At 50.4% G+C, this 25,000-nt stretch overlaps 1 protein-coding gene across 1 annotated transcript in view; it reads right to left on the bottom strand.

Annotated features, from left to right (window-relative positions):
* The window catches only part of bcas3 (BCAS3 microtubule associated cell migration factor), a 243,483-nt gene that overhangs the window by 16,377 nt on the left and 202,106 nt on the right, over positions 1-25,000 (bottom strand). The window contains exon 23 of the mRNA XM_012824095.2: positions 6,201-6,368. Coding sequence (XP_012679549.1) covers positions 6,201-6,368 — 168 coding nt within the window. The remainder of the gene's footprint in view (positions 1-6,200; positions 6,369-25,000) is intronic.

Genomic DNA, 25,000 nt, shown 5'->3' with positions numbered 1-25,000 from the left:
AGAGGTGGGAAGTCCAAGCGTGACTGTCCGCTTGGCTGCTACTCTCTCAGCAGTGTGCGACAGCTCCAGAGACGGATATTTGAGCACTAATGGCAGCCGATACATTAAAAGGAAACTTTGGGATATTTCAACTTGGGCCCTAACTTTTGGGTCAGTCTCACAGTCATTTTCTACAGTTTCTTTACAGTTACTGAGGCAAATAGACACAGGTCTATCTAGGTAGGGTTTCTTTCCATGTAGTCTGAGCCAGTGGCGCAACAAAAACTTTTTACTTTTACACAGAGGCTTGCCCCATGGGATTACATTGTATAGCCGTTTTGAGATTGCCAGTTATAGCGTCCTAACTCAATATTGGACCGATTTCGATTGTTAATTGTCCTTAGGAAACGTTTGGACCCAAAAAGATCTAAAAATAGGGCCCAGGTTGAAAAATCCCGAAGTTTCCCTTTAAGGCACGCAGCGCTAACTCTAGACTATAGCCCTCCGCTAATGTGGTGCACAGACTCCATCCAATTCAAACAGGAGGCAAATGAGTTAAGTGTGAGAAGAGCCAGACCAGTGATCTCCTCACCAAAGGTATTAATACCGCACTGTGTTATTGTGTTCATGCTTGTTGATTAACTCCTAATTTGGGCTCTGTCGATGGACACCATATTTCATGTTCCATCTCATTTCATGTTGTTCAAGCCAGTTCTGGACTGATGAAAGGTTTCAATGCTTAATGTTTTTGCAGTTCGGCTCGCACTGCAGCCCTTTTGGCATATTTGATTTCTCATTGATGAGAGCAATGATAGTATAGCTGGGGTTGAGGGTTGTTGCTCTGTATTTAAAGACAGACAGACAGACAGACAGACAGACAGACAGTGTGTTTGTATTGGGACGAGACGCCCGAGCACGATGGTTCTGATCCATGTTTTAGGCCAATATGTAAGGCTGCACTGAGATCAGTCACTATATGTACAGTCGGTCTGGACCACGCATGCTGTTCTAGTTGTGCTTTTCATGTGAATGTGCGCGCATGCTGGGAGCAGCCTGTTAGGGGGGGACGGTTGCTGTGGCATACTCAGTTGGAGAGGATGTCTGCACTGTACGGTCAATCATACTGTCAGACTGTAACTAACACTTCAAAGACGTATCGAATGCGTTATGACTAACTGCTCTGTGCACTGTGCGTGCTTTTGCTGTGTGGTGGTAGTATGACCACACTGGGCCCACACTCCTGCGAGTGACAGCTGCTCCACCGCTTTATCTCAGGGCCGTGTGTGAGAGCGTGTCTGTGCCCAGATCAGAAGGGTTGAGGTGAGGGCCTGACCCTGGATCAGTGGGGCGTCCCGGGGGCGCAGCAGCACTGGTGCTATCCTTGACTCTCCTCAGACTGCTCTCCCAGGACAGGGCTGTGTAACGGCGGCGGTGGTCTGGCATCAGTGTAATAGTACCCCTTGGCTGAGTCAAAATGTTTTTTTAAAGAGGGCCGCACGCTGGGAAGCACGTTCTCATTTGACTACAGCAGGGTCTGTCTGACTTTTTGGATTCAGTGAGAACTAATGGGACGATGCTATCGAGCACTTTCATTCATGTCTGGGTTGTGAGAAATCACTGCATATGAATGAGAGCATGCTATCTTGCCCGTGGTCTTTTTTGGGAATAAGTGAACACACTGGTGATATTAGCGTATTAAACACACATTATAGCTCTCGCATTAGTCCCCTCTGGGTGGCTCTCGGGCTCAGCAGGGTCACACACACACACACACACACACACACACACACACACACACACACACACACACACCAGGAACACAGACATATCTGTGGCAGGAGAGGGGGGAAATCCTCACTCCTCACAAGTAGATTAGATCAACAGCCCTCCCTCCCCTCTCCTCCAACCGTACACACAACATACAAAAACAAAGTATTCAAAAATGCTCGAAACAGAAATGTTTTTTCTCTCGTTTTCATCCCATGATAACATCAGATACTTGTGGGAAAGCGTCCAAAACCTACAGCGCAGTCTCGGGTCTCATCTAGACAAAAAAAAAGCCTGTGCTTTGATAATAAACTATGAGTCTGAGTAATTAATTCAATCAGAGAGCCATTTCAAACGGCATCTGACAATTTTCATAAATAATTACGACATGGGGACATGCCCACACATACACAGGGTTTGAGTGCTGAGTGAGTTGCTTCCTGTGAATACAGCTGGGGGCTGGAACGCATAAGTCTACCATATAGGCTATATTGCTACCAGCCCTGTTGAGAGAAACAGGAACATAAATCTCTGGTAGGGTGTGTGTGTGTGTGTGTGGTGTGTGTGTGTGTGTGTGTGTGTGTGTGTGTGTGTGTGTCTGCCTCTGATGTTCATATGTTGAGAAAGGACGGAGGGTTGGGGAGAAGGCTGCTGTATTGTCCCCCTCTTCCGTGACAGTCTTAGGGGAGGTCAGACAGTCACAGACCAGTAGGCTCAGCAGTGGGCCTGCTCTGTATGTGTGTGTGTCTGTGTGTATGTGTGTCTGTGTGTGTGTGTGTGTGTGTGTGTGTGTGTGAGTCTCTGTGTGTGTGTGTGTGTTTGTGTTTGAAAGTGTGTAGGTTTGTATGGAAAATATTCAGACACGGACATGTGTTCGTCCATGTGTCTCCATGTGTGTCTGCCTTTGTGTGACTGTAACACTGTGTGTGTGTGTGTGTGTGTGTGTGTGTGTGTGTGTGTGTGTGTGTGTGAGTTCATGAGTGACTACATGTCTGCAAATGTCAAGAGCTTGTAAAAGAGTGTGTATTTGGGCAGGCTGTCTTACTGTCCATGTGTGAGGACATAAGTGTGAATGTATGAAGGGTGTCTGTGGTAGCGCGTGTGTGTGCGTGTTTAAGACTGAATGCACTTGCTGTGTGTGTGTGTGTGTGTGTGTGTGTGTGTGTGTGTATGTGTGTGTGTGTGTGTGCGTGTGAGAGGGGCTTCCCCTGCAAGGCTGTGGGAATGCTCAGGCACCGGGCGTGGCATGGGCTTGAGGGGACAGCAGACAGCCCCTCTCACAAAGCGTCCTTTGTGGACGCAGGAGCTGGCTGACCCACCACAGCCCTGCTCCCCATCAAACCACACACACACACACACACACACACACAGCCCGCAATAAGTGTTAAATGAAGACATACAGGCACAGACACTTCCACTGCCGCACCGTGCGCAAAATCGAATCATCCGCAGTGCATTAGCCCCAGCTCATGAATTCCCACTCTATGCTTTGAGCCAGGCCAGCACACACACCCTGACACCGAGAATGACTCCATGTGCCCTATGCACACTGTCCGGCTGTCACACACACACACACACACACACACACACACACACACACACACACACACACACACACACACACACACACACACACACACACACACACACACACACACACACACAGACACTCCCTGTACATCGATAAAAGCATAACATTAACTTCTCCAATCTTCATAAACAGCAGTGCATCTTTACTGAGCAGAGGGGGTAGAGTGGGAGGGGGGGTATGGGGAGATGAGAGCTAGGCCAGTGCTTTATGACAGGCGCTAATGCTAGGCTAATGCTACAGGCTTAAGGGGCAAATAGATCTAAATGGGATTTTTGAGGCTAGTGTCGTAATGGGGAATGACAGAGAGATAATCTGTTCGCTCAGCCATGGTAAACACTGGCTGGTGTGACATGGAAGGGAGAGGTGTGTGTGTGTGTGTGTGTGTGTGTGTATTTGTGTGTGTGTGAGTGTGTGTGTGTGTGTGTGTGTTTACGTGTGCATGCGTGGGTGAGCCTTGTCCTCCTCGCAGCCTAAATGGAATTTATGTTGGGTTAGCACCAATAAGCAAAATCCAATTTCCAACATTATGTCGCTGGAGCAAATCTAATTTGGGGATGAGTGCGTTTGCAGTGGGCCGTGGGCGCGGGGACATCTCCTTCGCCTGTCACCTGCCCAGGGATGGGGACGCTGGCTATGACAGCAACGCCTCCTCCGTCCCTGGGTTTCTCGCTCTCTATGTAACTGAGTTTCTGTTTCTCACCATCTCTCTCTCTATCCCTTGTCAGTCTCTTCCTCTCTTTGTCTGTGTCTGCCTGCTAATCTCTGTCAACAGGGAGAACAGAGGGCCCTGTCTCTCTCTGTAACCATGGCTGCAGACAGCCTCATTTGGACCAAGAGACAGAGAGAAATGATGGAAGTGGGAAAAGGGGCTGTCAGTGGAGAGAGAGAGTGGGGGAAAGAGAGATAGAGAGAGAGAGAGAGAGAGAGAGAGAGAGAGAGAGAGAGAGAGAGGACGCGCTCAGGCCCCTTGTGTGTCCAGACAGACAGTAAGTGCTGGACCATCTGCATCCGCCTTTCAAAGGGGACATGGGGAGCGGAAGCTGCGTGTCTGAAGCACAGTGCGCCGCCCCACACAACTACTGGATGGCATCTGCAGACGCCACAGCTCATCTCACGCAGGCCACTGGCAACCACACAACATACAGCAACGCGCCTCTCGCTCAGAAAGAGCACCGGAGACGTGCGCCGGGACAGTTTCCAGTGAGCGAGAGGACAGAGCGCAGAGTGGACATTAGGCAGGCCAGCCTCGGACAACACACTTTCCACATGACCGCGCCAATGTCGACAACGACCAACAACGACAACGCTGATGATGATTGTTGTGCCAGTGGCACACAATTGAATCTGGCGCAAACCTAAATGGGATTTGTCCCCGAGAGCTCGGGCAGGTAAGCCGAGCCAAACGCACACACACGCACACACACAGACACACAGACAGAGATGATGGATGCCCGCGACTCGGCGCTGGCTCCAGCGCGACTGACTCCGCTCACCCGTGTCACTTTCTATTCGGCCCATTTTCTCCTCCTCCGCCCATTCTCGCCCATTCTCCACGCCATCCCGAGGTTAACTATATGTTTATACGACTGCTTTTGGGCTGGGGGGTTGGATGTGGGAGTGGGGGGGGGAGGGGGAGGGTTGAGATGAAGTTGAATGTAATGTGATCAGTAATGAATTTTGCGTTACATTAGGGGCCGTATAAACGGACAGACAAGCGCAGACTACAAGTGTCCGGGAGTCCGGCTTAATCGAATGATGCAAAAATAGAGACAGAACCAATTACAGGGGAGAGGGCCCAAGTCGGTGCTGCTGCAGGGACGGCAAATGAATAGGTACAAATCGAGTTAGTGCCTAATAGACGCGCTGCGAGAGAGCGGGCCGCTCGATGCTAAACGCATTACGGGCCCCTCGTGACCCGGCCCGCTTCGCACAGCCAGCGCCCGAGCCTGCGATCCCGACTTCCATCTTCCCGTCCTTTCTCAGAAGAAAGGGGGGGGGAAGATGGACGAAAACATCAAAGGAAGCCTTGTTTCGGATGAGGGGGGTAGAGGAGGAGAGGGCAGGGTGGAAGAGGGAGAAGAGGAAAGTGGCGGGATGTCTCCTAAATGAGTTAAACATTTGGACAGTCAAGAGTGGCAATTTCCCCCCCGTCCTCTCAGTCTCGATGGTGGATGACCTAATTTGTCAGTTCTGAGGGAAACCTCCCTCCCCCCCCAAAAAAAACCAATGTGAATGTGCTATACCCGTCAAGTTGATCTGCCTGGGAAATTAGCTTAATGAACCAGATCTCTGTATAATAAAGAAATCGCGATCTATTACAGAGGGAAGGGTTTAAGGGAATAACAGGATGGCATGTTTAAGAGATTTATCAAACTAAGTGAAACAAAGTAGCTCACTTGATTGTGCTGATTGGCAGCTGCATTAGCCAAACAAATAGGACAAAATAGAGTTTGGCTCTGGAACGTCAGGACCAGTCGTGTTGCTTATGTGACTGAATGAGCTGTAAATTAGTGGAACTAACTAGGAGTGACGTCTTGGGAGAGGATGCCGTTAATCTAGTTGCTTAGGCACTCTTGTTGAAAGCACAAGGGTGTGTTCAGACAGATGCTAGAGCTCATTCTGTTTGAAAATTCAGACAACATAAATGTCCACGGGTGTTTATGTGAGAGAAAATGAGAAAGTGTCCATGAACTAACAATTCGAATGTTAAAATGTTTATATTGTGGTGCATAAATTGTTAGGAAGCTACAAATTCTAAATGTTTGTGTGGACAGATACTGTATATATGTGTGTATGTTTGTGCGTGTGTGTGTTTGTGTTGTTAGTTTGTGTGTGTGTTGACATTGGTGTACTCTTCTCTCACCTGTTCCGGAGCCCACAACGTCCCTGCTGGGCGACTCAGACATGGCGTCAGCCAGCCTCTCCCTCAGGCCCTCTTCCGTGGTGTCGGCCGAGGTCATGTGACGCAGGCCGAAGCTCTCGGGCCAGCTGCCGCACACCTCCAGCAGGGTCACACTCCGGTCGAACGTTCCTGCAAGACCCCAGAGAGAGAGAAAGAGAGAGAGAGAGTCAGACGCTTAGTGTACTCTTTCACACACACACACACACACACACACACACACACACACACACACACACACACACACACACACACTATGAGTGCTCATTCCCCCATCAGCACTCTGTTCTCTGCTTCATATTTATCTTACAGCACTGCGGCTGTCTTGAAATGATCACGCCACAAGATCCTCTTTCACTGAGAGAGGGAAGAGAAAGGGAGATAGAGAGAGACAGAGGGAGAGAGAGAAAGAGAGACAGACTGACATAAGAATAACTGTTCTGTTCTTCTCTCTTGAGGAGGTGAGCAGTGCTGTGGATGTTCCGGATGCTCTGAGCTGAGAGATGCAAGCAGCAGCAGCAGCAGTAGCAGCAGCAGCCAGAGCGCCGCGCCGCAGCGCAGGTACCTCACAGGGGTGATATGTGCTTCATGGTGCGCTACACCCCAAAGGGCCTGATCACACTACTGCTCTTTACAACACGCCAGAGGAGACGGCCTCTCTCTCTCTCTGTGTGTGTGTGTGTGTGTGTGTGTGTGTGTGAGAGAGAGGAACAATTCCTAGCAACAAGTGAATGTACCATGAGAGGAACATAAAGGTTTTTCCTGGAAGCGGGGCAGGAAGGAGCATCCGGGCTGATAAACAGGAGAGAAAAAGACAGTGTGCCTGTAGAGATTCTGGTCACGGTGGAGAGATAACCAAAGAAAGAGATGCAACAACATCATAGAGTAGGAGATAGCACGAGAGACACACGAGAGACCAAAAAAGAAAGAGAGAGAAAGAGAGAGAGAGAGAGAAAGAGAGGTGGCTGAGAGGTGAGTGGGGTCTCGCTCTGCAACCGCTACCCCACCCAGATACCTGCTGTGTGTAACGCAGGGGCCGGGGTTATCTGCACCGGTTGCGCAGGGACCCTTTGATCTGGGGGCCCAGCGACTATCTGCACTTGTCTCGGGGGCCTCTGGCTAGCCTCAGCCACACTCTGGCCCCTCTGACAGCAGCTAATGTGCGGGCGAGAGCACGGCGCAGTGCGGCCGTCCGGACGGGCCCCCGGGGCTGATAGCGGGGCCGAGGGGGGGCCGTTTGCTATCTGCTGCTGAACACTCGGCCGGTCCAGTGCAGAGCCGCTGATAACTTTATGCCACTTCATAAAAAGCTGTTTGTCCTGTGTCTGCCATTGATCCCTCAAAGGACTCCGCTCAAGCACACACACACACGCAGTTCACTCCGACTAACACACACACACAAACACGCACACATACTCTCACACTCTACACACATCCAGACCAGCAGGCCCACCATCAAAGCCAGAGCCCTGCGGGAGCGGGAGCGGGAGCGGGAGCGTGTGCGTGTGCGTGTGCGTGTGCGTGTGCGTGTGCGTGTGCGTGTGTGTACGCGCGCGCGTGCGTGCGTGCGTGCGTGCGTGTGTGTGTGTGTGCGTGTGTGTGCGCGTGTGTGTGTGTGTGTGCGTGCGTGTGTGTGTGTGTGTGTGTGTGCGCGTGTGTGTACGCGCGTGTGTGTGTGTGTGTGTGTGTGTGTATGTGTGTACGCGCGCGTGTGTGTGTGTGTGTGTGTACGCGCGCGTGTGTGTGTGTGTGCGGCCAGAGCGTCCGTGAGAACACAAATACCTCTTCTGTGCCAAGCAGAGACCCTCCACCGCCACAAATCATCAGGCGACACACAGTTATTCCGGCGCCTCCAAATGTAGCCTTTTTCCTTCCCCCTCCACCCTCCACCCTCCACCCTCCGCTGCGCTGAAGCAAAACCGGTGAAATTCGAATCAGATTTTTCTGCCCTGACTCCGGAGGCTAGGGTTAGTCTTGTGGTCGGTCGTCAGAGACAGTGAGAGACGGCGCATCGCCCTGAAACCTGAACTCTAAATACAGTTGGGGGCACGTGGGATGGGGCTGGGGGATGGTGGTGGGTGGGTGGGTAGGGGGGGGGCATGTTTGTATATCTCAACACTGATGCGTGTGCTTATGTTGGGCTTAATCCCTGAGTATGTTTGTTTACAGTAAGTGGGCCACAGTGTACATGTGTGTGAGTTTAGAGCTAAGCTTGTGCGTGTTGGTTATAGTTTGCATTGGAGGTGTGTGTTGTGTGTGTGTGTGTGTGTGTGTGTGTGTGTGTGTGTGTGTGTGTGGTCGCATGAGGGTTTTGATGGGACAGGTGATGGTGACTCTCTGTTCTCTCCTAAACTCCCTGTTCACTGTTCACCTACAGTGGGGAAAATAAGTATTTGACCCCCTGCCGATTTCGCAAGTTTGGCCACTTGGCCAAGAAATGTGATCTATAATTGTAATGGCAGGTCTATTTTAACAGTGAGAGACAGAATATCAACAAAAACATCCAGAAAACTGCATTTTATAACAGTTATGAATTGATTTGCATTTATCGCGGAAAATAAGTAATTGATGTTTTTGTTGATATTCTGTCTCTCACTGTTAAAATAGACCTAATATTACAATTATAGATCACACATTTCTTTGGTGGCCAAACTTGCGAAATCCGCAGGGGGTCAAATACTTATTTTCCCCACTGTAAGGCCATGAACACGGTTCCATTCCAGTGACAAACTCAGACACACACTGAGCATGGTGTTGGCACACGCATGACCGTGCGGCCGCTCCCCATGGCCTTCCTCTCTGACCCTCTGGAAGAGCAGAGTTCTGGATAGAGAAGATCAAAGGCAGCACAGCACACAGGAAACGGCAGGAAGTTAGAACACACACACACACACACAAATAATATGGCTCAGTTCTTCTGACAGACACGTCTGAGGGATGGGTGGTGGTGATGTCTGTGTGTGTGTGTGTGTGTGTGTGTGTTTGAGAAATAGTGTGTCTCTCTATGATTTCCCATCTCTGCCTGTGGGCATATTTGGAGGGGGTCCGGTGTCAGTATGGTAAAGGGCACGTGTGGATGTCAAGGTCAGGGGTTCATGCTGGCCCACAGGGGAGACCCTTCCATCGGCCCAGAGACCCATAAACACCAGCACAGGCCCTTCACTCATCCCTCACCAAATAATCATGGGCCTCACTTAGCAGTAATAATAGCATCTAAGCAACACTTTGGCCAGGAGCCTGATGGGTCGAGCCGGGAGGAGCCGAGCCTGGGTTGGGTTGGGTTGGGTTGGGCTGGGTTGGGCTCCTCACGTGTTCGTGTGCCTGGTGTGCGTGTTCTTGCCGCCCTATTAATTCTTCACCGGTACATCTCCTCTGCGCTGCGCAGATATGAGGACATCATGTTCACACAGCTTTAGCGGGAAGCGCCGTGTTTTTCATCATCATAAACCCCCCTCTCTAGCGCCCGTCCGCCCGCCCGCCTCCCCTGGATTAGTACTGGCCCCAGCTGTTGGCAAACGCCGGCCTGCACGTCTCACACCAGCCACACACTTTTCCTTCAAGATTTAATCGCCATTGCTGTTCACCTTTTTGTGGGCCAGCAACTCACAACAGAAATTCTCTCTCTCTCTCTCACACTCTCTCACACACACACACACACACACACACACACACACACACACTAAAATAAGTACAAGGTCACATAAACACCATGGCACATGCCGCAGTCTCCGAGCTACCTGAGGCCTGTCTGGAATGGCCAAACAGCTAAATGACCAGTAGGGTCCAGACGGGCTAATGCGATTAGGCTTTATTAGCTGCCCATAACATTGATTGAGCTAACAAGGATTTATGAGGCCGGACAGTACCTTTCTGTTTATAGTAATGTTCCTAATTTGGGCCTGGAAAAAGCCACCTTTTGAAGTGGAAGAAACCAAACAGTGTGTAAATCAAGGTTCTGCCGTGACTTCGGAAAGGTCAACACACAAATGCGCATCTCCCACGTCGGTCGCTGAGAGTTAATGCAGAGAAGTCTGCACGTTTGGTAGGGAAAGTCACTTAATTGGAATGCTTTGGCAGGGACACGAGGATGTTTCCAGCCCAGCCCAGTACAAGCAGAAGCCGGATGCAGGCAGAGGTGTTTGCGGTCCATGTGTATACATGTGAGTGTGTGTGTGTGTGTGTTTAGGGGGGTTGTGGATGCGTAGCTCTATCTGCTGGCGGGACACTTTGGCGGAGGGCTGTGCTTTGAGGGGTGATGCCAGGGGAGCTCTGCAGATAAGGGTGACACTTTGTGCTCATGACACCCTCCCCCCACACCAATGCACACACACACACACACACACACACACACACACACACACACACACACACACACACACACACACACACACACACACTTGCACCCTTCACATCCCCCCGGCCTCGCTTCATCTGCCTGCCCTGGAGCGCCCCTGCCCTGTGCCCTGCTTTCAGAGCCTCGCTCTCTGAGCCGCTTCTGAAGTGCTGCCAGGGAGCTTCCTTTCCATCACACACACTCACAGACACACACAGACACACACACACACACACACAGTTGAGTACATGAGTACACACCTACAGAAACACACACACGCACACACACACACATGCATTCATGCACACTTACAAAACAGCAGAAACACAGTCAGACAGCCCTATTACAACACACACACACACACACACACACACACACACACACCATCAAGCGGTCTTTGTGAACCCAGACTGACAGCATTAGAGACAAGTGCTCCTATGCTCGGGCATTAGAAGTCCTGAGAGCTGCCAGAAGTGTTCAGAGACACCGTGCTAGTGTTAATGCAGATGGAAGCTCCCAGGATTAAGCACATGATAGGTGGCTCCCAGGATGTCCCCTTTCGTTTTCCCCCTCTCTCACTCCCCCGCCCAAAAAACCTTAGTGTCAGGAGACCTCCCCCGTTCATTACGTTGCACTTCTGCCTTTTAAAACATTCACTTCCCTCCCCGTCTCTCTCTCTCCAGCTCTCGGAGTGTCAGTGATTCCGTCAATGGTGGCCCTGGGAGGGCTTTCCCTCACGCTCTCTTTCACACGAAGCGTCCCTCCGACTCTCGTTCCCCGAGCCCCTTTGCCGGTGTACGCCCCGGAGCATCCGCCAGGGCCACCGCAAAACCCCCTCTCCTTCTCCCCCCGTAATTAGCCCTAAACCTTTAATAGCAGCCGAGGCCCTCTGTCTCCACACCGTGGGTGGCACTTTCAGCACCACTCCAAATCCACCACTTTAAAAAAAAGCAAACGCTGAGGTGAGGATAGGGAGGTGTGCGGATCAAAGGCGCTTTCAGTATTTCAGTAGAAGGTATCGCAGTGAAACGCGAAGCTGCCAGGCCCTAGAAGGTCATGATGGTATGCCAGGTGATTACCACGTCAAGAGAAGGGGGTGGGGGTGGGGGGGGGGGGGGGAAGAGAAGAAAAAACGAAGAATGAGTCTGACCCGCCCCGATGGGATTACACTGTCCCACAGCACCTTTGGCATAGCCAGAGCTATCAGTGATGGATTAGCTGCCTGAAGGAGATTCTGGGATTCACACACTTCAGTCTGCGCCGCCGCCACGGCCTGGATTCCTTCCTTCTGGAGGGTGGCTCCTGAAGGATTCATTGTTTGCTCATCCAGGCGCCAAACAGAAAGTCAGAAGCGTGAGTCACCAGAAGAGAGAAAATCCTCGGGAGATAGACTTTAAATCCACAGCTGGCCTGCGCCCGCTTCTTTTCACCGGCTTCTTGGCTTCCTTTTCATTTTCAGCAGCCGTCCCGAGGCCAACTCTAAAGCCGCACTGAAACATCTTTGAAATACATCAATAAAACACAAGTTATAGTTGACCCCGGTGAAAAATCAGGAATGTTAGCTTCATAAACAACAATCCTGTTGCACCGCACTAACTCCTTCGAACATTTTACATGCCTTCAAAGTTTTCATGAGTGATAGGAGTTGAACTATTTCACGAAACACAAAATGCTACCCGCGAACATTTGCACCCTTCACTTCAGCTGACAGAGCATTGAGACGTAGCGAGCGATAGAAAGATCAGGCGTGACGACAACGTGCTGGCTGAGGTGCGGGCTAGGAGAATATAGATCAGATGAAAGGTGGAGATAAATCAGTGTAGTCTTCCCTGCTCCCCTCAGTACGGCACAGACAGAGGCAGCCTAGAGAGGCAGCCTAGAGAGGCAGCCTAGAGAGGCAGCCTAGAGAGGCACGCAGGGCCTGGAAGGACACAACTACTGTTACATAGCGGCACGTAGTTGCGCACAAAAAAATCGTGATTAATCATGAATAAAACCTTAAGTCTCATCTTCAGCTACTGAGCTCAAGAGATTAGTAACACAGCCTAGTAACACTGCCTAGTAACACTGCCTAGTAACTCGGCCTACTAACATAACTAGTGACATAGCTGCACACTTGTGTTTGATAAATCTTGTGTGTAATCATGATAAAAAACTTAAGTCTTGACGTCAACAGCTACAGAGTTGCGGAAAGTTGTGGCTGTTGTCTTTCAGTCTGCTGCTATCTCTGGTCCATCTCACTGAGGCCACCCACGCGGGTGCGGCCCCATCGCTCCGCAGGAACATGCCATCGCGGACACTGCCGCGTGTTTAGGTTAGCACATGGGTCCCCGCCGACTGTCAGCGCTGCACATATGGGCCATATGTTAGCGGGCCATGACCCGGAGCGCTGGGACAGACGCGTTCTGTGTTTGCACATCTTGTAAACACGCAGGGTTCCGTGTTCAGTGCCCGCACGGGCTAATCGCACTGCCGTGTCAGCTGAGGTGGGGAGAGACGGAGCGAGTGTGGTGTGTGGAGTTATGCGTGTGTGTATATGTGTGTGTGTGTGCATATGTGTGTGTGTTTGCATGTGTGTTGGGGGGTGCAGTTGCTACCCACTGAATGTATGGGGTTTTCTGCTGTAATGTCAACCACTTGTGTTGCTGAACCAAAGCAGCTTGGGCTGATATGAGGTGTCGCTATCCCAGGCTATGGGCTCCATCAGTGAGAGTCCCTGTCCGTAACATCACCCTCTGCCCCTGGCCACTGTGGAGCCTGGTCCTGGGAGAACACAGCAGAGGAGAGAGGTGCAGGATAGGGGGCGTTTGCTCTGTCACCCCTGGGAAGTGTGGGGACCCCCTGGGCCCAACTCCCCAAAGCCCCCTTACCCTCGACCTGACCCCGCCAGAGACCTGCGAGACCCAATAACTCAACATCAAACGTGGGCCATGCCTGCTCCACAGACAGGCGCGCAGTGTTTCTCATTTGGGCTCCAACCAGCCAGGCTTGTGTGTGTGTGTGTGTGTGTGTGTGTGTGTGTGTGTGTGTTTGAGCTAACATACCTAAGGCCCTAATGGTGCTGGAGTGGGAAATAAATGAGCAGGGAAATGAGAACGCAGCCTCTCTTGCAGACAACACTGTTCTTTCTCCTCTTTCTCTTTCTCTCCAGTTCGAGGGGTCGTTAATGGCTGCATTGGTGCCTGTCGTAGGGGTCTGATGGCATTAATAATAAAGTTGGCGGCGGCCCCGGCAATGATTAAAGGGGACCGATACGCTTGACACAGAGCAGGCCCCGAAGGGTGTGTTTGCTGACAAACGGCCAGAGAGCTCTGACAGGCCGGGGCGCAGGGAGCACGCTCTTCCCTGGCCTGGTGCTGAGGGTTTGCACTCTGGGCTCTCAGTCACACACGCACGCACACACACACACACACACACAAACACACACACACACACACACACACACACACACACACACACACACACACACACACACACACAACAGACATTCAATCACCTCTAAAACACACTTACAGATACACACGCTCTTTCACATCTAGCTTTCTCACTTACATATACACACCCAGGCACTCAGGCACACACACAAACACACACACACGACTAGAAACTTCTACATTACACGCCAGCTGTCATGTGTGGGCCAATGGAACATTAGTGTCCATGAATATCGCCACTACTCATTCTCCCTGCTTTCAAAGGCACCAGGAAGCCTTGGGGGATAAATGAGCGCTCAGGTCCAGCTTTCTCTCAGCCACCGTGGGGCCGCAGTCACTTCATAAATACAGCCGCCCCAACGACGTGTAAACACAACGAGACAAAGGACAATTAATAAACGCGAGTTTTAAGGGGCGAGGGGGACTGTAGCTCTTTTGTAAAAAGAACCGGCAGGTCGGGGGGGTGGGGGGGTTAATTGATATCGCAGAGTATTGTGTTACTCTGTAACCTAATGAGGCTGACATCTTGTTTATCTGGAGAAAGCTAATGTGTTTCGCAGCTACTTGAGCACATTTAGTATAATGACAGCTCGCGGAGCGACTCCTTCCTCCAGAGCTTGCTGGAGACAGAGCCAGGAGAGCTCCTCTCCACACCCAGAGCAGAGTGATGGTTTACGGACAGATGAGTCGCAGGCTCTGGGTGTCAGTGGTGGAAAATTTCTCATCCATAGAGTGCTACTATGTATTGGCTGTCTACATGTCTACATGTGAGCCAGCTGGTTTTCCTCATTTATCTTGAACGGTTTCTAGTTCAGGTGCTACATCTCATGGAGGGCGGCCGGAGTGGGCTGTTATTGTAGACACTACTGTGTGTGTTTTTTGTATTTTTTGTTTTGGTACACATGGGGACTCGAGACACGTGAGTCACACACATACAGTACCTCTGCTCGTTTTACTCAACAACTCAATACAGACAGAGACAGGAGGCACACCTCCACAACACCTGATCTCACACTATGGCGCTGTGAGAAGCTACTCGTGACGAACAAGTGCGAATGTGAGCTTTTCATGTATAACAAGAGAGTAAAAAAAACAGCGGGAGAAAGCGAGATGAAGACATGATGTGTGTGTGTGTGTGTGTGTGTGTGTGCGTGTGTGTGTGTGTTTGTGCAGGCCCCGGCTGCGGGCCTCAGATCTATGAGAGACGCGTGAAATCTGGCGCTGGGGGTCAGTGCTCTCATTAATCACGCCGGGCCCCGGCTCCATCCATCAGCCCAGAGTTTCAGAACCCAGAACCCCGGCCCCGGCCTGCACGGATCACACACGTCCCCCACTGACGGATGGCCCAACGCTCTAATCCTCCACCCTTCTGAAGCTCACAGCAACAGGGCTTAGGACAGGAACATGTGCTACACACACACATACACACGCACACACACACACACATACACAACTGACACACACCTTGGATGATATTTTAAAGACACAAAACACACCTCAGGTATCACTTCATAAAACACACACACAGACATACATTCATCAAATACTTTGATAACACCCTTCAGACAAAAACTCCAGGAACTTGACGTTCCACTGCAAACACCACGGTCTCTTCCTCACACACTTGAGCTCTGAGGCCGAGAGAGGCCTAATTCATGCTTGGAGTTTAAAAATGGAAGGACAGAGTGGACACTCCACAAACAGCACCACCACTACCCACACTGACGCCAAAGTGCTCGTATGGACATGGGGCACAGGGCTCCATAAACATATATGCTTTGATGCAAGGAAGCTATAGCAAACACCAGCGCTATGGTGAAATATTGGCAAGTAAACACTGCAGTTCAAAAAGCTTGATGCAGCTCAGAAACATCACTTTTGAGGGGGGGTGGGGTATGTGTGTGTGAGTGTGTGTGTGTGTGTGTGTGTGTGTGTGTGTGTGTGTGTGGGGGGGTGGGGGTGGGGGTGGGAATCCTGTGTTTCACAACCACTCCAGCTCGCCCCTGAACTCTCCCCAGTGTGATTATTAGCAGTGTGGGGGTCAGAGCGGAGCGGAGCAGAGAGGAGAAGAGGCTATTATTTATCCAGCACTTGAGCGGTGTGACTGCTGAGGACATGGGGCTCCTCCTCAGCGCTGCTCAGAGACTTCAGGCCCGTTCCCAGCAGAGCAGAGCAGAGCAGAGCAGAGCCGAGAGGGGCCGGGGAACAGCCGGCTAATGCTTGACCTCTGGGTCCCTCTCATGCAGCGCATCATCTCAGTGACAGCGTCCCCGCTAGCCTCTGCGCCTCTTCTCTCTCCCTCCTTCCCCACCCAACCCCCCCCCCCTCTCTCTCTCACCCACTCCTTCTCTCTTGTTCTCCTTCTTCTCCTCTCACCTGCACATCTGCCCTTGTTCTATCTGCTCTACCATCGCTCTTTACAATCATTCCATCTCTCTCTCTCTCCCTACATCTGTCCCTTCTCCCAAAGGAGAATCTCTCTCACTTTCCATCTTTCTCTCTATTGCTTCCTGCCTTCCCCTCATTCTCTCGCTTTCCACATTTCTCTCTCTCTCTCCACCTTTCTCTCTTTTGCTTCCCCTCTTTCTCTCTCTCTCTCTCTCTCCACCTTTCTCTCTATTGCTTCCCCCCTCTCTCTCCACCTTTATCTCTATTGCTTCCCCTCTCTCTCTCTCTCTCTCTCTCTCTCTCTCTCTCTCCGTTTCCATCTCTCTCTATTTATTTGCTTGTTGTTTACTCCTCCGCGGGTCCTGATAGTTCACACCACTATCCGGGAAATGACTCGGCACAAACATAAACCCTCGGCGCTGCATTTCTGTTTACTGTTGCTTTAACGCACGCCAAATAAATAGCTGCACGTTATTTATACATTCTCATGCGAGCAGAACAGCGGAGGAAGTCTCAGGGCAACGGGAGGGGGCTCAAAGCGCATGATCTCATTTGTGACACGCGGAGGTGGAGGGTTGTGTGTGTGTGTGTGTGTGTGTGTGTGTGTGTGTGTGTGTGTGAGTGTGTGTGCGTGGGGGGGTGGGGGGTGAGAGGAGAGTAGAGGGAGAAGAGGAGGGGTGAAGAGGAGAGAGGGACCAGACTGAGATGGCGACCACGATTCCTTTGCGCCATGCGCTAAACGAGTTAGGATGGGAGGAGAGAGGGGAGAGGGGGAGGAAGAGGCAGGAGGGGGGAGGCGGGAAACACAGCCTGTCTATTTATCTCATGTCCGCCACCGAGGAGGAAACATCGAAAAGAAAAAACTGGAAAAAGAGAGGAGAACTGTAAAAACAGAGGCCTCAGCTGGCAGTCAGATGAGAGGTGAGGGACGACACAGCACCCTCCCTCCCTCCCTCTCTCACACACACACATACACACACTCTCTCTCTCTCTTTGACACACACACACACACTCTCTCTCTCTCTCTCTCTCTCTCACTCTTTCTCTACTTCTCCCCCCACTGACACACACATCCACAGGGCCCTGGCCTTGTCAGGTGGCATTATCTGTGGAGCTGCTGATGTGTGCCATGGAGTCCGTGGCACGGGAGAAAGGGATATGATTGCAGGCCAGTGCTGGGGAGGAACAGAATACATGTAACAGCGTTACGTATTTAGAATACAAAATATGAGGAACTGTATTCAGTATTCAGTTACAACCAGAATACAGTTACATTGATCACTCGAAGGGATCGCTTTTCATATCGTCATGTCTAGGCTATTCGCTCTCAAATTCAAATATTCCCATAAGCCAGTGTTTCTCGAACCGATGACGGTCCACGACAGGGAAACTGACGGGTCCGCAGAGCCCTGCCACTGCCGCAGTCAATGCTTGGTGCTTCCCCACACCTTTGACTGAACTTCTTGCTTCGTCACGTTTTATTCCTGCTAGCTGAGTCATTGTCATGGCGTGTTCAAAGCAAGCAAGTCTGGATGCCTTTTAAGGAAATAGCAGCTATGCAGCTATGCAAATTTAAAGAAGAACCAGAGGAAAAGAACATCGCCGGTTTACTCGTAGGTCTAATTACGACCCATCTTATTCAATTTCATTCCATTTCCAGTGATAGCTTCCTTCCAAAGACAGTGTGTGTCATTTGCCAAAACATGCAGAGAAATGAAGCAATGAAAACATTGAAATTGTGCGAGCATTAAGAATGAAAACATGCACATCTTAGGGAGAAATCGGAGGACTTCTGCACAAGGAAAAGGGATGAATTGGCTATTAAAAATAAAACAAAAAAAATAACTGAAATAATGTAACAGAAAATGAGAAACACATCACATTTCAAACTACAGTAATAGGCTTGTCTCAGAAGACACACGGTCAGAGTCCAGGTCATGTCATGTCCTTCTTTATCAATTGCAAGAAAGCAGGCGCACCTATCACATTAGAATGGCGTCATTAACCTCTTTATTCACTGCATTATTTCCTGCCACGCCATGTTTGAAATCAAGTCTGACTGGTTAGGTTAGAGGTCAGCCTACATTGGGCAAAAGCTGTTCAGGTTCAGGTGCATCTTTACTCTTGCTCTCTGTTTATGATAGCCTAAAAACCTAACCCACCCCCCCCCACACACACACACACCACACACACACACACACACACACACACACACACACACAGACACAGACACAGACACAGACACAGACACAGACACAGACACAGACACAGACACACAGACACACACACAGACACAGACACACACACACACACACACAGGATTTCACAGCAAGCAGCAGCACAAAGTGTAGGGTTGCTGAAGTGTCTATCACTAGTCTGCCCTGTGTGGCTGTGTGCTGTGTGTGAGACCCGACATTTGTATGTGCTCACTCCGTAGGTGTGTAAACATATAATTTGTGTTTTCTGTGGGGTGTGTGAGACTCCTCTGAGTTTACTGTGTGAAGAGGAATTTGGAAGCGGTCCTTCCTTCACTGCTGGGGAAGCGGACCAACTCTGCTGAAAGAGGCAGTGTTCAGAGCTGCTCTGAGTATGACAGTGTGTGTGTGTGTGTGTGTGTGTGTGTGTGTGTGTGTGTGTGTGTGTGTGTGTGTGTGTGTGTGTGAGAAAGAGAGAGAGTGTTTTTACAGTTCAGACTCTCAGAATGAACACACACACACACACACACACACACACACACACACACACACACACACACACACACACACACACACACACACACACACACACACACACACACACACACACACATTGCCCGTCTCCCTGGGTGACTTCTCATTACTCCCACTGAAGCTGGTGCCATGCTGAAACTCAGCCCAGGCAGCTGCCACACTGGTGGAGAGGTGTGACTTACTGAGGGATTTGGAACTACTCTAGAACACGGCAGAACACGGCGGGCGGAACACAAGCAGGAGCCGCTGTGGAGTAGTCTAGCTTATCAGTGACAGGTGGGGGAACACGGTAGCCACGTTCCAACGGTGGCTACTGTATTTCTAGCTCTGCTGTAACTGCTTTGTTATGGTATACTAAAACAGAGGTGTTAACACTGTATGGTTTATTGTGGTACTGCACAAGAGAATCACTAGTTAGAGTGGTTGAGCGTGAGGTATAATGGTGTATATTGTTGGGTGTAGTAGCATTGGAAGTACAGTCATAAATGAGTATGTTAGCCGTGTTTAGTATAAAATGTCAGTGTGGACTTGAGTGCTACAGTACAGTAGTATACTTCAATGTGAGAGGACTGTAATAGCGTGAGCTGGGCATTCTAGTATACTGTAGAACTGTTCATTACTACTGTGGTAGTCTGAATGAGAGTTGAGTAGTATGCAGAGTTAGTGTCGATGGGAGGTGTGTGGTTCAGTGGGGTGTTAATGAGAGGTGTATGGCACACAGAAGTAGTGTGAATGAAACACGTGTAGAGTAGAGGAGGGGCTACCACACTGACTGCAGTCATTCAGAACACCACCACAACAACTTATACATGCATAGCTAACCACCCACACACACACACACAAACGCACGTGCACACACACACACACGTCTGCTATCACTCTCCCTCTCTCACACACACACAAATGCACGTGCGCACACACACACACACACACAAACACACACACACACACACACACACACACACACACACACACACACACACAGACACACAGACAAACAGACACACACACACAGACACACAGACACACACACACTCAACCCTCAATACTAATGTGTTTCTCATTCATCATCCTCTCCATTCAAACATCCAGGCGTTTTCAACAGCAGTGAAAACGTCCCATACATGGAGGCGCTGGAGGTATGTCTCTCATGCCTCTGTAATGGGCCGTGGCCCGCCTGAGCGTGCGGAAGCCAGAGAGACGGACTGAGAGTGATCCACTCAGGACGTGGCTGGCCCAGGAACACACACAACTCCAGAGAGGGGCTCAGTGTGTGTGTGTGTGTGTGTGTGTGTGTTTGTGTGTGTGAGCCAAACAGATTCTTGGGAGTCTGAGCGCTTCATTACAGAGGGCCCCAACACAGCTAGTGAGTAATTGAGTGGCTCTGCGTGAGAGTGTGTGTATGTGTGTGTGTGTGTGTGTGTGCGAGCCACACGGGTTATGAGGAGTGTGAGCGTTACGTTACAGAGGGCCCGGTGCGTCGCGGTGCGGCATGGCCCACTTGTCAGAACAAAAGAGCCGAGTGGCTTTTTAAATGTGCACTCTGTCCTCTCTGACCACCAGGCCATTAGAGCGGACAAGGAGATGGAGTTGCATTTCAAGCAGGGCCAAATTTAGATGGCCGCCGCCTGCAAGAGGCCTGAACTGTAATTTGCTACTGTGATTGAAGTGAGTGAGAATGTGTGCGTGTGCGTGTGTGTGCAAGGGCAGGCGACGGTGAGGAAGAATGTGTGTCAATATATGTCGGTGCATAAGACTGTTTGTAGAAAAGAATGCTCAAGAGAGTCTATGTGTGTGTGTGTGTGTGTGTGTGTGTGTGTGTGTGTGTGTGTGTGTGTGTGTGTGTGTAAGTAAAACAGAAAGAGTGTGTGAATCCATTTCTCAATGGCAACAGTTGAGCATCTGGAGGCTATCGCTCCGGCTGCCCTCATCTCCTGGGACACTTCCGCATTACTGGCCCTCTTATCGCTGTTATTCTTTGAAAACTACCGTAACCCAGGCCTCTATTTATAAACGCAGACCGCCGCTCCAAAGGAGGAGGAGAAGAAGAAGAAGAAGAAGAAGAAGAAGAAGGGGAGGGAGAAGGAGAAGAAGGAGAGAGAGAAAGAGAAAAAAGGCCACAGTGCTGAAGTGGAAAAACAAGCTGAGGACGTAATTAAAGGCCCAATTTGGAGAAACATATTGCATGTAATCACTTGCAAACGCTTCCTGCACGGCGCGGCGCTGTGCTGCGCTTTGCTGTGTGCCGCGAGTTCAATTACAGGTTTTTGTTGGAAAAAAGGAGTGGACTCTCCCTCTCGCTCTCTCTCTCTCCCCCTCAGCCTAGATCCCTCGTTCCATCTCTCCCTCTCTCGCTCCCCAGAGGAGAGGTCGGGCCCCAGGGCTGGGCCCTCGGTGGCTCTGATGTGGCAGGGTCCCCAGGAACCGAGAGCGCTGGCTCCCTGGCGGTAATAACAGCTCTGCGCCCGACCAAAGAGCTGCTCCGGCACGGGCCGCCACCGCCACCACCGACGTGCATCTGCACACGCCCCTCTGCCTGCCTGCCTGGGGTCACCGTGGAGGTCAGGGCCCTCAGCGAGACACAGACAGAGAGAGAGAGAGAGAGAGAGAGAGAAAGAGAGAGAGAGAGAGAGAAAGAGAGAGAGAAAAAGAGAGAAATCCGAGAGAAAGAGCATAAAAGAGACAAATAACCATAAAAAGAGAGAGATGCCACACGCGCTTACAGACACACACACACACACGTCAAAAAGAGGATTGAAATCCAGCCGCGACGCCCTGATTGCGTCGGAATCCCATTTGGTAACGAGGGAGTGGCGCCTAATGTGTCTCTAATCCAGCCCAATAGGGATGGGGGTGAGCGTCAGGGAGTGGTGCCCAAGAGTACAAGTGATTTCTTTAGGGCCACGGCGAGCCAGCAAGTTCACAATAATATATCTGTCTCTGCCAAATGGTAAACCCCTCTTAAATGGAATTAATCTCATTGAAGAGCTGGATGGGGTAGGGGAGGAGGGAGAGAGAAACAGAAAAACAAAGTGTCGGAGGTCCCAAGTGCTGTGGCGAGTGGCGCACACACACACACACACACGGGATCAGCATGTCTCTGGCCTGTTTGAGAGCAGCTGCTGCCATTGCTGCTGCCTCCGTTGCTTCAACAAATCCCAGCATCCACCTGGGAGCCACCCTTGTTCTCTCCTTCCTCCACCCAAAGCTGCTTACGGAGGAGCCTGACTGTGGCCCAACCTAGGAAGGAGCAGATCCTGTCCCCGGGGGCCGCTATGACAGCTTATGGAGAGCTCATCACAGTCATCATCCTCCTCCTCCTCCTCCTCTTCCTCACACACAACAACCATCAAAGACACAGAGTGTGAGCCAAGGCTCTGATGCCGTTTAATCTATTTATCCAGCAAACATGATTCAAAGCAAGTGCAGATATTGTGTTCCCTTCAAAGCAAACTGATGCCACTGCTGGTAGACTACTGGTTGACTTATAAGATCACAAATCTGGGTGTGACCAATGATACATCTAGCCCAAGACACACTATCTTGCCACAGCCTATGAGATCTGCTCACGCTCACTCACTCCCTACGTACGCAGGGTAGAGAGGCTGTGTGATTGTGGAGGTGTGCAGTGTGATATTGGGTTAGAGGCTGTGTGATTGTGGAGGTGTGCAGTGTGATGCTGGGTTAGCCACCCGACCTGCTGCTGCTACCGCTGCCAGTGCTGCTGCCTGAGGACTCCAGACTCTGGACAGGCTGGCCTGGGTCCTGCCTGCTAAACAAGCCCTATAAATCCCTGCTTAAGGTACCTGCAGTAAAAGTGTCAGGGGTGGTGCTTTAATATGGCCACACACGCCGGCACTAAAGATGCTGGGGGAAGAGACCTGGCTCGAGTACTTAAGGGGCCCACCCCCTGACCTCACCACACACACACACACACACACACACACACACACACACACACACACACACACACACACACACACACACACACACACACACACACAAGCAAACATGTACATAACACACATACACACACACACATACAAGCAAACATCTATGTAACACACACAAACACACAAGCAAACATGTACATAACACACACACACACACACACACACACAAGCAAACATCTACGTAACACACACACACACACACACACGCATGTGACCACACTTAAGCCGACCTGTGTGAGAGATTACAGCCTCTTCATGGAGGCCCCAGTATTGACATTGACGTATTGACATGGCCGGGAATCAGGCACTGAGAACACAGCCTGTCACTCTGTCTGTCTGTGGAGCCACATGACACTGGGGGTCAGGGGCAGTGTGTAATTGTGTGCAGCCATTACTATTCCAAACAAGCGGCATAAAGGGCTTCAGACAGCCCGCCGGAGACGGTCACCGGCCGGGGCGGATGACGACGAGGAGGCCAGGAGGGCAGAGGGTGAAGGAAAGGGTTAAGCACCAGATCAATACCGAACATTTACGATAATCGAGTTAGAAACCACAACTGAATGGGATACTTACAAGGCCAATGTTAGTGTGTGTGCGTGGGCGGGTGCGTTTGCAGAGTGACTGAGTGACTGTACAGTGAGTATCTGTGTGTTTATGTGTGTGTGTGTGTGTGTGTGGAAAGAGAGAGTGGAAAGGGGGGGGGGGGGGGGGTGGTCTAAAGTACAAAAAAAAAGTTACCGGACACTATTTGTCCAAAAAGGAAAGAGAGAGAGAGAGAGAGAGAGAGAGAGAGAGCAAAAAAAGGAAAAGCAAGCAAGGGACTTTAAAGAGAGTAACACTGAGCGGTAATGTGCACAATGACATCTGGGACTGCAATCAGCAGCCTGCTTTCATGAGCTGCCAAAGCAAACAAGCCAATAACAAATCCACTTTGCAGATCATCGATCTGCCCCCGGCCCATGCCAAGGTAAATACGCCCGGCCCAAGTCTGCCTTTAAACGGCTGCTCAGGGATGGGAACAGGTCACCTCGCTGTCCTGCCATCTCTGTGCCAGACGGCTACAGTAACGCACGCACGCACGCACGCACGCACGCACGCACGCACACACACACACACACACACACACAGAGACACACACAGACACACACACACACACACACACACACACACAGACACACGCCCGCAGACACACACACACACAGAGAGACACCTGTATTGTTAAAACGTGCAAATCTCGGTGAGTGTACATATGAATGCAAACTGTTGATACTAAATCCTAGGCCAGCAGAGCACAACCCTGCAATCAATCTGCGATGTTGCACTTACTGCATAAATCCACTTAAAGGAACTGGAATTGGATGTCATGTTGGAAGCTGAAGGGAAAACACTGGAATTCAAAGCATGGGTTTGGCTTTGAAAAAGCAAAAAGAAATGGCCCCCAAACACATCTGTGAGGGTTTATCTGCTGGCCTCGGCATTACACAAGTCTTCGTAATAATATCAGATTCAGGGCCTGGGAAAAGATGATAATTCACTGAGGAACAAGAATGTCTGTTGTTGTTAGTTTTTACTGCATGTTTGTAGCTTGCCGAGTCCTACATCATGAGCCGAGTTAAATAAGTCACCACTTAAAGACCATCATATTTCAGTCCTACAAAATGAGTTTCATAAATGCAGTTAAGGATGAATATTTTCATTAAGTTAATTAGCCATTATCTAACAGCTAGGTGTGTTAATTATGGAGAAGCCAGCGGTAGTTAGCCTCTGTCCTACCAGAATAGTCCATTTTTAGAATAGGATACTTTCAAAAAATGTCAAAAATGTGTTATTCCTGCCATAAAACTGATAAATATTACCCATAATGAATGTAACCGCTATACCAAATAATAAAATAGTAGTAATTATAAGCAAAAATTTAAATGCAAAA

Source organism: Clupea harengus, chromosome 9, assembly GCF_900700415.2.
Source record: "Clupea harengus chromosome 9, Ch_v2.0.2, whole genome shotgun sequence".
Taxonomy (NCBI): domain Eukaryota; kingdom Metazoa; phylum Chordata; class Actinopteri; order Clupeiformes; family Clupeidae; genus Clupea; species Clupea harengus.
This window is presented reverse-complemented; position numbering and strand designations above follow the sequence as displayed.